At 41.2% G+C, this 15,032-nt stretch overlaps 1 protein-coding gene across 1 annotated transcript in view; it reads right to left on the reverse strand.

Annotated features, from left to right (window-relative positions):
* The window catches only part of LOC116942371 (endosome/lysosome-associated apoptosis and autophagy regulator family member 2-like), a 43,988-nt gene extending 28,973 nt beyond the window's left edge, over positions 1 to 15,015 (reverse strand). The window contains exons 1-5 of the mRNA XM_032954181.2: positions 13,891 to 15,015; positions 3,711 to 3,831; positions 3,029 to 3,215; positions 2,325 to 2,472; positions 1,141 to 1,230 (exon numbers count right to left, since the gene is read on the reverse strand). Of these exons, the coding sequence (XP_032810072.2) occupies positions 1,141 to 1,230; positions 2,325 to 2,472; positions 3,029 to 3,215; positions 3,711 to 3,831; positions 13,891 to 14,007 (663 nt within the window). The 5' untranslated portion in view covers positions 14,008 to 15,015. The remainder of the gene's footprint in view (positions 1 to 1,140; positions 1,231 to 2,324; positions 2,473 to 3,028; positions 3,216 to 3,710; positions 3,832 to 13,890) is intronic.
* Between the last annotated feature and the right edge of the window lie 17 nt (positions 15,016 to 15,032).

Below are 15,032 nucleotides of genomic sequence, written 5' to 3' on the forward strand. Positions count from 1 at the left end.
CCATACTTCACCATGCAGCTCAGTGCAGGGGGTGTTGGGGGAGAGAACAGGATCATTCAGATATCACTCGCCACTGATACGGGCTGTGGTGGAGAATCAAAGTCATGTCGTCGGGCTCATTGCTCAGCGTGTTAACCACAGAATGATTGCTCTACCTCCCACACTACATTTGTATTAAAACGTGTACATTATTGCATATCAATGCTTGGCTTTATTTTCAAAGGGAGGTAATGGATACACACGTAATATTTAAAGTATCAAAGGGTACATAAACAGTATACATTATAACCTTGGCATTATATTTGAACACTAAGAAGTGCAGTGCATGTGGCTAAGCCTGCAGTCAAGAAGTGCATGTATGTGGGGAGATGATATTCACCAATTACATTTAATACAATCCTAGATTATTCCTTTTCCAGATTCAAGCCAAGGTACCAATATCGCAGCTCTGATTATCACGGTTAGCTACGTACGGTGGAAAAGAAGTTGTCTCTAACCCACACTCGCATTACTCTCAACCGTAACTCTATTCACGTATAACCCATCTTCCACCATTGACAAATTGGTTACAAACAAAAAAACCTCGAATGCATTCTAATTGGAATGAGAGAAGTAAATAAATTCATTCTCCCCAATATCCCCCCCCACCGCCCATTCTCAGAAGTATATATATATTTTTATTTTCGCAATTCAAGCGAGCAATCAATTAACTGATTATTTTGTTTTCAACGTCTTTTTTTGTATTGTTGTATGTTTATATTATATATTGTTCATACAGGGGTTGTAGGCTCCATTTGTCTTGTTGTAACATTAGCATATCATTATGATATCATTTACATTAAAGAAACACACAAAAGACATTACACGCACTATTTACGATGTGTATTTCTGCATTGTAAACCTTAAGAATCGATTTTAAATCAATGAATCGACGCAGATTTTCACCCCTAACCACATTACAAAAAAAGGATTTTATAAACGAATTGGCTGTGTCCCAGAGCCAATCAGATTGTACCAAACATAATTAAGAAAAAAATATCCAATAACGTGTTCTTATACGAATGTAGTTCTACTGCAGTATAAGTTAATGCATGAATAACTAAGAATCATGACTAGGAATGAAGAAAAAACAATACTTACTTCGTGTGAGACCCACTTGCCAGTTTCAGATATTGGCATGTATTTAACATTGCCTTTGAAGTCTGTCATTTGACACTGATCATTTTGTACCTGAAGAGGACATTGACATTTCATTAAATGAACATTAAATGGCCAAAGCATTAAGGGCAATCCCAACCAATGTACAACAAAATGCAACGTACAATCACAATCAGCTAACTACTTTGACCTGGCTTATCTGTTTTCACCATGCCATCTTATGACCAAGTCACATTCAATGCATCTCAGCTCATCAGCTCTTGTAAGCTAAGCAGCGTTGGATCTGGTTGTTAACTTGGATGGGTGACCACCAGTTCTTGGCAGGTGTTGTAAGCCATGGGGTTACATGTTGTGGCTAGGAGATGGCAGTGCTCAGCGTCATATGCCAAACATTCAAATAATTGCAATAGCAACATCCCAATGCAGAGCCCTCATGAATACGAGTCTTTAGACTCAAGTGAGGCTTTCCTGGTTAATCATTAATATTATTACGGATGCAACTATGAAATGTAACAGAATAATCAGCCCACCAGTTCCATCACAGTCACTTTCCATATCAAAACAATTTCAACAATTTATACTAGTAGTTAAACAAGTTTTAAGATTCCTGCACTTGTATTAAAATTGTATGCATAGTCATGTAAAAATGAATGCATTTTAAGTAGTAAGGGTATTGCAGTCAACAATACATTAAAACACCGCATCAGTATTTGTTTCCTGCATTGTTCAATGACAACGTCTGAAATAATGTTTCATCTCACTTGTGAGTTTAAATCTCCCTTGTGAGCCAGGCACATTGTCTGGTTAATATGAAAATAAAGCATTCCATTTTGAGAACGCATGTTTTACAAGAATATGTTTGAAAATATTTGAAGAAAAAAAATACCATCACAAATTATTATGAACTGTGGTCCTATTGCCTGGCATTTATGTAACCTTATATAACCTTGCATTAAAGACATACCACAGTGAAATTGTGGCCATGCAACCCCACTATGGATCATATAGAAAACCAGTCATCTGCATTCCTTCTACGGAGGAGGAATAGGAAAACTACACGATCTCTCTCGCTCTCCTGAAGCCCTCTTTGCCATGGCTAGCAGATCCTCAGCATTTAGATGTAGCTGCAGAACACATTGCCATACGCAAGAGCAGACTAAGCTTACAAAGAATTCAAAGAACATGTTGGAGTCGGTGTATTGGTACTCGAACGCAATTGTTCCCTCCGTCTTGAGATTCACTCGGTAGATGAGTGACGCAGAGCAGTCATCTCTGTTTGACTCAATATACTGATCCTTTGGAGTCCAAAGTGACCTAAAAATAAAGTTAAACATCAATTTAAACCTGCTGTTAGATGATAACTTTAGAAAAATATGATTGTGATTCTACAAAGATGTAAGGAGTTTAAAAAGATGATATATTAAATGCTCAGGTATGTATATAAATGAAAGAGCAAAATTAAATATATAATCAGTGTCTGGAAATAAACAGCACTTTCCCTTACATTTGTTCTCTTAGATCGTAAATTTAACTTTGTCTATATCAGCTGCTTGAAAATATTATATGTATAATGTACACTGAGTGACCAAACAGTTTTTGACTTTTAAAGATGTTAAATAAACACTTTCATTATTACATGGATTCTGTCTCTACATCATTTAAAAATGTATAACTGTGCCATAAATTGCATTGCCTTTAATTCAATTAAGTAGAATATGGATATAAGCCACACCCCTTGGGATCGCTTGTATCAGATTGCTGCTCCTTTGCCTTTCTCTCGCCAGCATAAAGTAGCTGTACTATACTGCATTGGTTACACATTGTACTCGGTTCAACATGAGAGAATGAACACATCGACGTGACGACTCACTGGTTGCAGCTGTTGACATCCGATTGGAGGTTTACGCTCTGGCTGCTGGATGCAGCCAAGAACCCAGTGGGGAGGACATCCCACTCGTCAAAGCGAACCCCAGAGCCGAGGGAGTAGGTCCCAGGTGTACACTTGATGCAGGTCTCCGTGGGGATGTTCAGGAACTCTCCCGACCCACATGAGAAAGCTAGTCCAGGAAGCGTCATTGGGTGTCAGAAATCAACATTATGGTGGCATGAAGACGGATAAATGCTGCACCGGTGGAGCAATAATAATTTTAAAAATGTAAACGCTCCTCTGCGTGGGTTATCACGGGGGCGTGCTGTACAACTCTCCGATGGGTTTTCGCTTTGCGTGATGGCCGGCATGATGTCCGACGTTTTAATCCACGTGCTGGGAGTTACTTCAGTTGCCGAGTTCCTGAAATAGCTCACAGCACTTTGGAGTGAAACGTTGGACATCATGACGAACAGCACGCGGTACAACCCGAAAACAGATTGATGAGCAATTAAACTGCTTATCGTGCAGTGCACACATCACTACGCCACTACTCTCCCGGTATGATCTCAGCAACTCTGTCTTTATGTACGCTTCCGCCAACCTCACACGGATGTGTATTGCCACCACTTGCACACCCGTCGTTTCACTATGCATAATGAGTGCGAGCGTGATGCTTGCTCACAGCATTCTTTTCCTTGCGTGGGTTCTGGAAATCCTATGCAGCTGCCGGGTATGTTGGGTATAGCCACCCTCCATCGCGAGTTTGTGTTGTCGCACTCTGTGTACTCAAAGTGGTAATCCACCTGTAATGGACAAACAGAAGCGTTAAGTAATGCTCTTATCACCCGCAGCAGTGCCAACTACTGCAGTGCATTAAGTGTACGATTTTGCATTCATAAACATCAAAAAGGAGGCTATGTGGTGCACCCTTTGACGTTTCTCCTCCTGCACTTAAGGATCATCATGAAATTGCTTTAGTTTCGCTATTAGAGCCTCTGGCATCTATACTGAAACTTGAGGATAAATATGTGGGTGTAATTTACGCAACTTGCAGAGATCCACATTTTTTAAACATAGCTTATGAAGGCGTTTCTATTCAATTTTCTTAACTAATAATTGTCAGTAAGGAGTAGTTGTATATGCATGCCCATATCTGATTGTGTGTACAAGTTGCCCCAATGCTCCAGGTCTTGGGTAAATCTCTACGCAAGCACCACCAATATGTGTGGTTCTCAGACGACAATCTGGTGTATAATGGACATTTTTTAATCGCAAATTGTTTTTTCCTAAAGGTACATGTTACCGGTTTTATTTTCTACATTGACATAATGAAGAGGTAAAGCGCTTACATTTTATATAAACCTTATAGAGTATAGGATTTGAAGTTTTCGTGACTGCAGGGATCCATACTCTTTGGTTCTTACGTGACTTTACCGAAAGAACCAAAGAGTATGGATCCCTGCAGTCACGAAAACTTCAAATCCTTATAAAGTATATATGTAGATGCATTTTCAACGTCAAAGGTTACACGTCTGGGCTCAAAGCGAGGACAAAAACGTGGAAAATGGGGCAGCAAAGATAAGAAACAAGACAAATAACATTGTAAAAAATAGCTGGCCACGTGGCTCAGGGCTCAGAGAGCCGAGCATGCACTGCTGAGATCCTGATTTTGAAGGGGGAAGCGACCTGTGGTGAAAAGCGGCATATCAAGAGTAGCAAGTTGATGGTGTCAGCCCGGTCAGCAGTGACCATACACAAATAAACATACATCACATTCGATTTTTTTTAGTTTTCGTTTGAATTGGCTAAATTCTATCCCTGATCATTTTAAAAGTGATATATTTGGTTTGTCGTGCGGCTAAGAATCTAATAGCAGAGCCTTATGTGAATACGTGCTCCTGAATGTGCTTAGAATAAAATTGTCACTCGAAGTATGTATATTTTTTGTAAGTCTTGCTGAAAATGTATTCCACGTGCCTTTCTCCCATGCACGTGGCACATTGCTCTGTGAGATGTACAAATGTATTCTTCACGTCACATCATGCCACTCATAGTGAAGTTGTAGTAAACTGGTGCAAACGCCTATGTTATTTGACAAAACAAACCGATTCGCTAATCAAATGATTGTACCAATCATCAAATCACTATGGGGTGTATCCTTACAAATCCATAGTGAGGACTCTCCCAGACGCTCTTTAAAAGTCAAAGGAATTTGCTTTCGCAGCACTTGAAAATACATTAAACTCTACCTTTTAAATGTCTCCTTTGACAGTGTTTAGCCGCCAGCTATACAGCAGCTGTGTTGAATGTTACAGCTTATTACCAAATCAGTGGAATTGCCCTCTTGTATAGTTTGGAGGAGTTCTATTGTAGCCCTTTCTGTCTGCGCTTTGTTGCAAATGAAACATTTTCAATTTCCTCCAAATCCTTCATTGTGTATGGCTCATAAACCTAAAACTTGGCATCACAGTCACTATTCTTTGCGGTCTTTTGTAAGCCGTATCATCACATACGGCGGCTACCGAGACCAATCCCGCGTGGGACGCATTGCAATGCTCCGATTCGTGTCGCAGCTTTCTTCCAGCGTCTCCATTTGACGGCAGAGGTCACCACCGGGCACTCTCAGGGGTTTCCTGACGGAGCACATCCCTCCAAAATAAAGTAGAGGCTAAACGATTATGTACTTGATATGTTTGTATTTTTAATTCACCGCGTCACTAAGTCAAACGCTATAGTGAGTGTAAAGTGAATGTTTTTTTTTTTTTAAAAACCCGGAGTTTTCTGTTGCCTAGACAGGATTTGAGGCAAGACGAGTACTCCCTTTCAAGATAAAATGTCCTGCTGTGCATCTCAACATTCAGACTCCTGGCAACTTCTAAAGCTGATAAATACCACGATGAAGTTAAGAGGATTGGATATCTAAAAAAAAAGCACCTCCTTTGTCAGGCTGATGATGGTGGAGCTAAAACGAAACGAGACCACGACACTGTGCTGTATTATTCTGCAAGTACTCTCAAGCACAAATTCAACCACGTCACCACATCACCATTGAGAATGTGTGAGCACACCACGCATACAAAATACCAAGGAAACTTTTGTACCGAGTCTCAGACTTTTTTCAGGCCAGTACTGCGTTGAAATGTTTTTGGTTATTTCATTCACGGTGCGAAAGAAATTCAACATACACACGTGTGTGTTGGTGTCGTGTGCGAGGAAAGCGCAGAACCTGAATAAATGCCACACATATGACGGTTTGAAACTCAAGCCACCTCAAAGCCCCACTCCTACAATACAAATAATGTATTGTTGTGCCTGAAAAGTCCTGGTGGTCACACGTCTACTCAGTTTAACACGTAGGCTTTCGCGACCAATATTATTCATAATCAAGGTTTTTGGTTTAGATCGCGTTATTTATAAATGTGTCGTAACCCTCCACCCCTCGACACGGCCAATCAGCAAAAAAGTGTCACGTTGACAAAAGACAAATAGTTCACTACTTTAGCCCACCGGTGTGTTGAAGAGTGGATCCACAACATTTACAGTCTAACTCACAAGGCTCCAGTCTGGGTAGCTTCGACAATTTGATGAGTTTGAGAGTGCTTTCATGATGACTTGATCATATCTTTATTTCCAAATCACATCCGGAATTTAATTTTTCTCCGAAGATCAATTTGGCAAGCTTCATGGCCCAATTTAAAACAAAGATTTAGTGAACAGTGGCCGATATACTGTACTGTTTATGTGGAGGTGATAGTTGAGTGGTTTTAGTCTTGCAAAAGCATTCATTCTTTTTGAGGAATGTCAATGGCTCAACAGGTAGGACCAGTTCTTTCCACGAACAGTTTTTGGCGAGTTTTGCTCCTGTGTTGAGGTGTGTGTGCTTGCATGCGAGGCGTTTTTAACTCGTGCAGAATTCCCCTCTCTCTTCATTTAACTTTTCCTGCGATGACACAGGATCGTGGCGAAGTTGCCGACCTTTCTCCAGCCCAAAGTGCCACACTGTTTGCTGTCTCTGCCTGGGCAGAGCACAAGTATAGGTTCTAAGAAATCATCAACATAGCCAAACATTTACTTGAGCGAACAAAGCCTCGCCGAGTCACAAGACACCTTTTCAGGAAGGTCTTGCATTGGAGCCGAATCCATGTGAGTGTTTGTGGCATGTCAGAGGAAACTGGAGTATCCTGTAAAAACAAATCCCACATGAGGGGATAACACACAACGCTGCCGAAAGATAGATGCAATCCAGAAGTCACCAGTGGTTGCAGCAGTGGGCAAGATTCTTAAATCCACCCGGCAGGAGACTGTACAATCGATCGACAGGTAACGTGAGGTGAGATAAAAGTGGGTTATAGTACTCACACCTGTTCCGAGATGTCTGTGGGGCCGTCCATAAATGACGTCACGCGATTTTGGACGATTTTTGCCCCCCTCCCCCTCCTCGTCACACGGCGTCACAAACAGTCAGACCCCCCCCCCCTCAAATATGACGTCACAAAGCTCTGCCCCCCCCCCGCCCCAAAACCATATTTCCATTTTGAAAATAAAACATGCTTCAAATCGCTTTAAACTATTGTCATTGTAGTGCGTATTTAATGTGGCGCTACACTCTGATGTTGTAGGAGTGTTGTGATAACAATTAGTCTTGTTATAACAATTATATATTTATTTAAAGCTGCGCATTTTGATGTGACGTCACATTTCTCACCCCCCCCCCCCTCGTCACACATCGTCACAAATGTCTGACCCCCCCCCCTCTAGGTGCGTGACGTCATTTATGGACGGCCCGTCCAGTATGGAATAAGAGGCCAAAAAAACCCTCCAGAGTGGCTCTCTAGAGCGTCTTCTAGTGGAGGGCAACCCGCCAGCAATAGCGAGAGCAAAAATTGAGGATCTGCCCCAATTATCAATTGTTTACCTTAAATGTATGTTATAAATCTGATGCCAGCAAAATCGAACTTTAGATTGATGATCCAAGTACTGTACACACACCACCAATTATTGTGTGTTGTGTGTGTGCGTGCGCATAATAATTGTACGATGTGTTACTTTACTACACAGTAGTTGCAATACAGTGCGTGCGAGCGTGACAAGGTGCAACGAGTAGTGTGAACGCTTACCAATCTGTACACTGCGACTAGTGTTACTCACTGAACCCCTCACTAAATGTTAATCATTACGGGCAACCATGAGCCACCTGGACTACGGCCTCCACACTTGGTATCGAGATTGCAACAGTGGATCCGGAGATCCTGGACGAGACGATTTCACATCATTCCATCTCCGCATTGCAGTGAGAAAACTTCTCGGGCCACGCATTCCCTCTTTTTGGCTGTCACTGCTCTATCAGTCTCGATCACAGGCCAACAAAAAAAACTTTTCGGTGGACATGTCCTGGCCCAGGCACAATTACTGTGCTTAGCAGTCAATATGTTGTCTCTAACTCGTGGTGTTTTCTGCCTGTCAGTGTAATTCCGAGCGCGTTCCTCTCGCGATGCTGCTTTGCTCACTTTACAGCTTTTTGTTACATTTTATTTGTCAATGTCCAGGTTTGTTGTAATCCATATCGTGGCAGGTACAGTAATACGCACGGGTTATTAAAAACTTTCTTCAGGCAAATAAAAATACTACAGTATTTTGCTTCTCATTGTTAAATTCGGTTTTTCAAAAGCGCTAAAAACATGCTCTCATCCAACTCTTTATTTAATAATTTTGAACCTTAAAGTTTTCTATCACTAGGTGAGATCCCATTGATAAACTGGGGGTGGGGGGAGGGAAACGAAATTTATACCACTGATGAGCTGCAGCTTGACTGAACTTAAATTTAGGTAGGGGACACCAATATTGAGGTGGTGAAATCTTCAGCGAGGCTAACATACCGGAATTTCAGTCACACATGAGTGCATGAAACTACTTAAAAGCAACATCTGGGTCTCCAGCATTACCAGCATTATAAGAGTAACAAAGATCCGCCTTCTACATTGTGTATATCCTCCCAGCGTTTCTGTAAGCCACATCGACGTGGTCGAGTAATGTAATGACCAGTGATGTTTGCGACGGACACTTTGTATTTACTTCAGCGGGCACATTACAAATGCCAAACTACGTTGGCGAATAGCATATCAGCCGGTATCTGAAAGAGTCAAGATCCAGGAGGCTTCGGATCTTTGGGCACATTGACTGGGCTGATGTGTTGGCAGATCACGCAAGAGCTCTGCCTCCGATCATCGACGACCTTCCTTCCTTAGGATCAGGAGGACCTGCTACGCATCGGCTGGAGGCCTGCGACTGAGATCCCATCGACAATGTCTCTTGTGACATGGGAGACTATTATTGGGGGCATTATCATCCACGGGGTTATCCACGAATTCACTCCTCTTACCCGTAAGAAAAATTGCCGGTTATCGGACACCGTTCCGCATCGGCTTTTGGGTAAAATCGCGGCTAACGGTGGATAATTGGAATAGGGCCGTGGGTATATAAAGTGCATGGACCCTAAAGCTTCTGTGCGTAACAGGAGTGGCCAAAAATAGATGTTCTCCTGTACAGTGCAGCAAAAAACGTACATTTTCAATGTGGAAACAAAGCCATGCAGGAAAGACTAAAGAAAACATTTGAGTACTGTACTTGAGAAATGTTATAAAATAACTTTAGAGTAAATATTACTGTAGAAATGTAAAATAAAACTTTTAGAAATTAAACCCCAATCAATGTATGAGCATCCAATAAAATCTAAACAAATGCTGTACTCAATATAATATGCACATAATCACCTTTCTTACTTAAATATTGACAACTGTATAACAATGTAACTGTGTTCTCAATATGAATGCTGAATGAACGCAAAAAGATATGAATGCAAAAGGAAAGCGTGTTTGTGTGTGTATGTAATAAAACCGAAAATCAGTCATCATATAAGTGTTTAAAAAAAGAATGATAATTCCATTATGAGCAACTCAGAGCTGTTTGAAGACAATGAGCTCCGGACAAAACAGCTTAAACAAGGGGAAAGGACTTCACAGATATTTTGACTGCATGTCACATTCGAGGCCATTGTAAATATCCGCAAGTGGAAATGGAAGGGTGGGCTACTGGGTTGGTGAAGGAGTGGGGGGGGGGAGCAACTCTGCTTCACATCCGCAACTCGGTGGACTCTTCATGGAAAGTCAAGGCCCACTTAGTAGCAGTAGAAAGACGCAGTTGCACTTTTGTTAGCTAATTCCCGCTCACAAATCCATTAAAGCCTCGATCAATCTCACGACTGTTTTTTTTCTTTTTCAGCAGGGCCCTGGGCATTGTTTGGCCAATTTAATGAGTGATTATGCTCGTAGGAGGAAATCAGTGCATTGCCACAGTACCGCACGTAGAGACAGAGCCCATGCAAATCATGGTATAACTAAATTCAAGGTCCACCTACTGACAGGTTCACAACCCTGTTTTGGTTTATTTGCTAGGAATTGCAGTGAATCATATGAAATTTAAGTAATGCACTGTTGCTTTAACTACCATTTAAATAAAGTCGGTGGTATATATTCTAGATTTGAAGCTTTCGTGACTGCAAGGATCCATACTCTTTGGTTCTATTCGGTAAAGTTGTTTTATTTTTTTTACCTACGTGACTTTACCGAATAGAACCAAAGAGTACGGTGGTATATACTCTTGGTGGATTTGTATTTGGGTCTTAGAATTGTAGCGTTCCAACAGTGATATATTCATTTACAGTACTGTAACCTGTAACGTTTAAGCTGTGGTGTTTTACTTTCATTTTCCATGACATGGACATTGGTACGGTATCACATCTTTAAAAAATGAATGACAATAATCTCAATTCAGAGACTGTCTATGGGATATTTGGGTCGACTCCGCACTGGCCACAAGTTTTGTAAGAGGTGGGAGGACCGACACTTTACCCCACCATGCAGACTTAACTTGGATTGCAAGTTAAGTCTGCTAATTATAACACCACGGTAGCATCCAATTATTCTATGATTCACTGTTACTTTTCTGTAAACGTAAGTAAACAATTCGTTTGCAGCACAATTTGGGTGACAATTCTTAAAACATGGATAGATGTCCATCTATATCACAGCACAGTACTGTATACGGTTGTAGTGTTCTAGGAATAATGTACAAGGCGGTCCAGATGTCTTGTGACCCCCCCCCCCCATATAATTCTCTAAAACGTAATATTTGTTTTAAGTAAGCCTAATTTAAAACAGAAATGCGTATGCAAATGGGGAAACAGAAATGAGGGGTCAATTCATTGGGGGCCACAAGACATCTGGACCACCCTGTACAACTCATAGTACTTGCAAAGCAAGTCTTCTGGGTTTTAGGCCACGTCAGTCTTGCACAAGAATGTCCTCCTTGAGCAAGTTGTCATCTCCCTCCGGCAAGTTCCGAGGTTTAAAATATTCCACTCCACTGACAGGTTTTCAAGTAAAAAAAACCCAGAGGTCCACATAAACTTCACTTCTAGTAATTTATTACAAACCAAAATCAGCAAAAAACTGTTCCGTGCATATTTGTAACTCCAGCCACGTTGACCTTCGCACGCAAACTAGGGTTGCCACCTTTTCCACAGACCAAAGCCCGGCACATTTCTTAGTCATCTAAGGTCTATCAGAACCGTGCAGGACATTGCACTAAAGTTTTACATAATACAGTACCGCCAGATAGTGATACAAATCAGTTCCTGCCTCCCAAAAACAGATGCCAGGGGTGGTAACCCCAAAGTAAAGGGAATTGTTGACAGTAAAGAAATTGTGCCATTGCATATTGTCGTAAACGGTAAATCGGCACATAGATGCACACTGTATAGTCCATAGTACATGCCGAACAATGTGTTTAACATCCAATGCAGCGCATTCATGACTGCAGTAAAACATAATTAAATGCAATTGTTGAGAGCTATGCTAAAACGTTCTCTTCCAGAAACCAAGTGTCTGATGCCAGTGACACGATTACTTTTTGGACATCTGTGAAAAAAGAGCTTTATCGCTCATTGGATTCCTCCAGTAAAAATAAAGATTCTGAGGACGTAACCTAAATATAGATGTCAATACTTAAATTGCATATGTTGTACCGATAAATAAGGCACATTAAATAACTCCAGTACATTAAGTGAAGTATTTATGGTCTTCTGACTGCCTGCCTGATTAAAGCGAGCTTTGTAGACATACGACGGGCATCACTCTTTCTTGAGCCACGCACTCTTAGTAATACAGACTAGTGTTGTATAAATCCCACCGCAAACCTCGAAATAAGAAACGAATAGTTACTATGTATAGATTGTTTGTGTGCGTCTCTGGAGCTATGCCCTTTTAAATCGAAATTGAAAACTCATTTGTTTAGAACAGCTGTTTGTGTTTAGCTTGCTGTCCTTCCCCTGCACCTCCGTTCAGCACGGTTGGCCACGTACGGTGTGAAAGAAGTTCAACATACATCATCGACCATGTTCTATCTACTGCTGGATAAAGGCCTCCTCGTGCTGCCACTATCTATTATCTCCATCCTGGCACAATGCGCTGATCTCATCGGTGATTTAACTCTTCAGTGTGCTCCCTCCTTGGGTTGTCACTCCATCGGTGACACTATATAAACACCATTGTTGTTCCTGGGTACGAAGTGTTATTTTTGTATTGCTTATGCCTAAAAAGTATAGAAAATGGATATTATTGCCCGCAAACTTTGCTTTTGTGACCAGGACTTAATGTGAACGAAAGACACAAATGCACACGTTTTCTCATTGAAAATAGGTAAATTTCAAAATATTACGATCCTGGTCACAAAAGCAAAGTTGGTGGGGAATAACAGACATTTTCTGTACTTTTGAGGCATACGCAATTAGGAAATAACACTTACTACCCAGGAACAATTTTTGTCCCACAGTGATAATCATTCCTTACACCAATATGTTCTGCACAATCCTAGATACAGTACATTCTGCACTTGTTTTCGTTATTGTTGCATTTCACTTGTCAGTGACCATGTTTCAGTTCCACATCATATTACGCGTTATGCACACATTGAAAATGTTGTTCCTTAGACGCACTGCTTTGCTGCTTTTCGTGATCAAAAAAATGGATGGCTTTCAAACAAATTCAATCTGCACTTGCTTTGCCTTCACAGTAGTGCATCGTCTTGATCCCAGCTCGCTTTTAATGGTGTTCTACGTTATCCCTACTCTTGCTTTGGTTTAGTTGTTCCTCTAACATATACTGCATGTTAATTTATTTCGCGAACTTGTTGTGCATGGCTTTACTATTTTAATCAACTTCGCAGCCGTCTTCACGAACTTAAATAATTTCCTGCAGTTCATTTCCACTGGCTGCACTAGAGTAAACGTAATCACACGTCTTGATGTGTCATGTGCAATATACCGCAGTGCACGTTACATAATGTAAGAATTTAAAATAACGTGTAAGCCCTATCAAAGCATTGCAATATAAATACACGTTGTGTTGACACGTCGTCCAGAGTGTTTAAGGAATTCATTTCCTGTAGTTCCTGTTCTAAGGAACTGAACGCATTGTTTAATTTGCCTAGCGCCACAATTCATAAGTAAAACTCAAGCAATGTAGCGTCAAAACTGATCAAACTAACCTTGAAGATTTAAAAGGAAATACACATTCGTATGACAGTAAAACATAACCAACCACCTTTCTTATTAGCACACACAATACATATCATTGACATTCATACATTTCAATGTGCTGTATTTTAAATGTCAATGTGCATGTAGTACAGGTCAAGACGGATAAATCCGTAACACTACGTGGGAGACACAAATAATCACACGTCTTCATTATACAAATTCGAAAATAACATCAACAACTAAAAACACGAGTTCCTTCGCATCTTACCGGTGAACACACGGACTGTGCTGAGGCCAGCAGTAAATGTGAAGTTAATAAGAAGGCTCCAACAAAAAGTCCTCCTTTCAGACCACAGCAAGTGGAGGCAGCCCGTAGCGTCCACATGTTGGTGGGACCATTCACTTCCCGGCGTATCACACGAGTGGTCTTCAGTCAAAGTCAGCTGTTTAATTCAACGTTTAAACGAACACGCACCCCACCAACGCGGACCCTGCTTTCACGTGTCACTGCGCCTCTTCCGTGGGGCGAGGCTCTTCTGTAAGTGGCTGGAGGTGGGGTTTGCTCCACCGAGGCCAACTTTCTCAATGAACACCCCGCCCCCCCCGCCCCTTTTTCACGCTTAACAATTGTCATAGTGCCACCCTGTAGTCACGCTATCTAAAGTTCTAAACCTAAGCAAGTTATTTGGTGATGCTGCTGCGCTGGCAGTGGTTCCCCTGGCACAAATGAAAAAAAAACATTCGTCGATAACAGTCGCCTTAAAATCGTAAATGGAAGACATATAGCAGCCGACGTTTTGGTCAAAGGCCCTTATTCATAGCATAACATGGTTTATCTTCCTGAGCCTTGCAAGCAGGGTAGAGGAATTTATGGGAGCCAATTTAAAACTAGTTTGAGTGTCCTTTCACCATTTGCTGTCCAATACTGTATTACTGAAAAATAAAATGTTACGTACATTAATGTGTTCCATATATTAAACCAAAAATTATAAGGTTTGTCCTGCAGTCATTTATTCAACTATGTATTAAGTTAATGAGGCATTCATCCCGTCTTTCTGGCTGAACGGTATTCAGTTTGAATGAGATGGCCTTTTGTTGCTGTCATATCCACCAGAGAAAAATACAGTCACCACGCACTGACATTTTACTGGAGTTATGGTCCCCACTGTTGAAGTGACACGCCACTGCTTTTGGCATATCTGCATGGCTAGTTGATAGAAGATGTTGGACACATCGAACGCCAATTTAGCAAAGGCCACAGTGGGGTTTGCACGTGATGATGCAATGAGCCACATTGGTGCATGTAAACGTAGAGTGTCATAAATTATGCTATGGGTGTTTTGGTCCATATATCAGTTGATGTGAAGATGCACATGTTGCATCTTCTATGGTTACATGGGGAGGTGCCAG

Source organism: Petromyzon marinus, chromosome 14 (genome assembly GCF_048934315.1).
Source record: "Petromyzon marinus isolate PM22_M1 ecotype Great Lakes invasive population chromosome 14, UKy_Petmar_22M1.pri1.0, whole genome shotgun sequence".
NCBI lineage: Eukaryota > Metazoa > Chordata > Hyperoartia > Petromyzontiformes > Petromyzontidae > Petromyzon > Petromyzon marinus.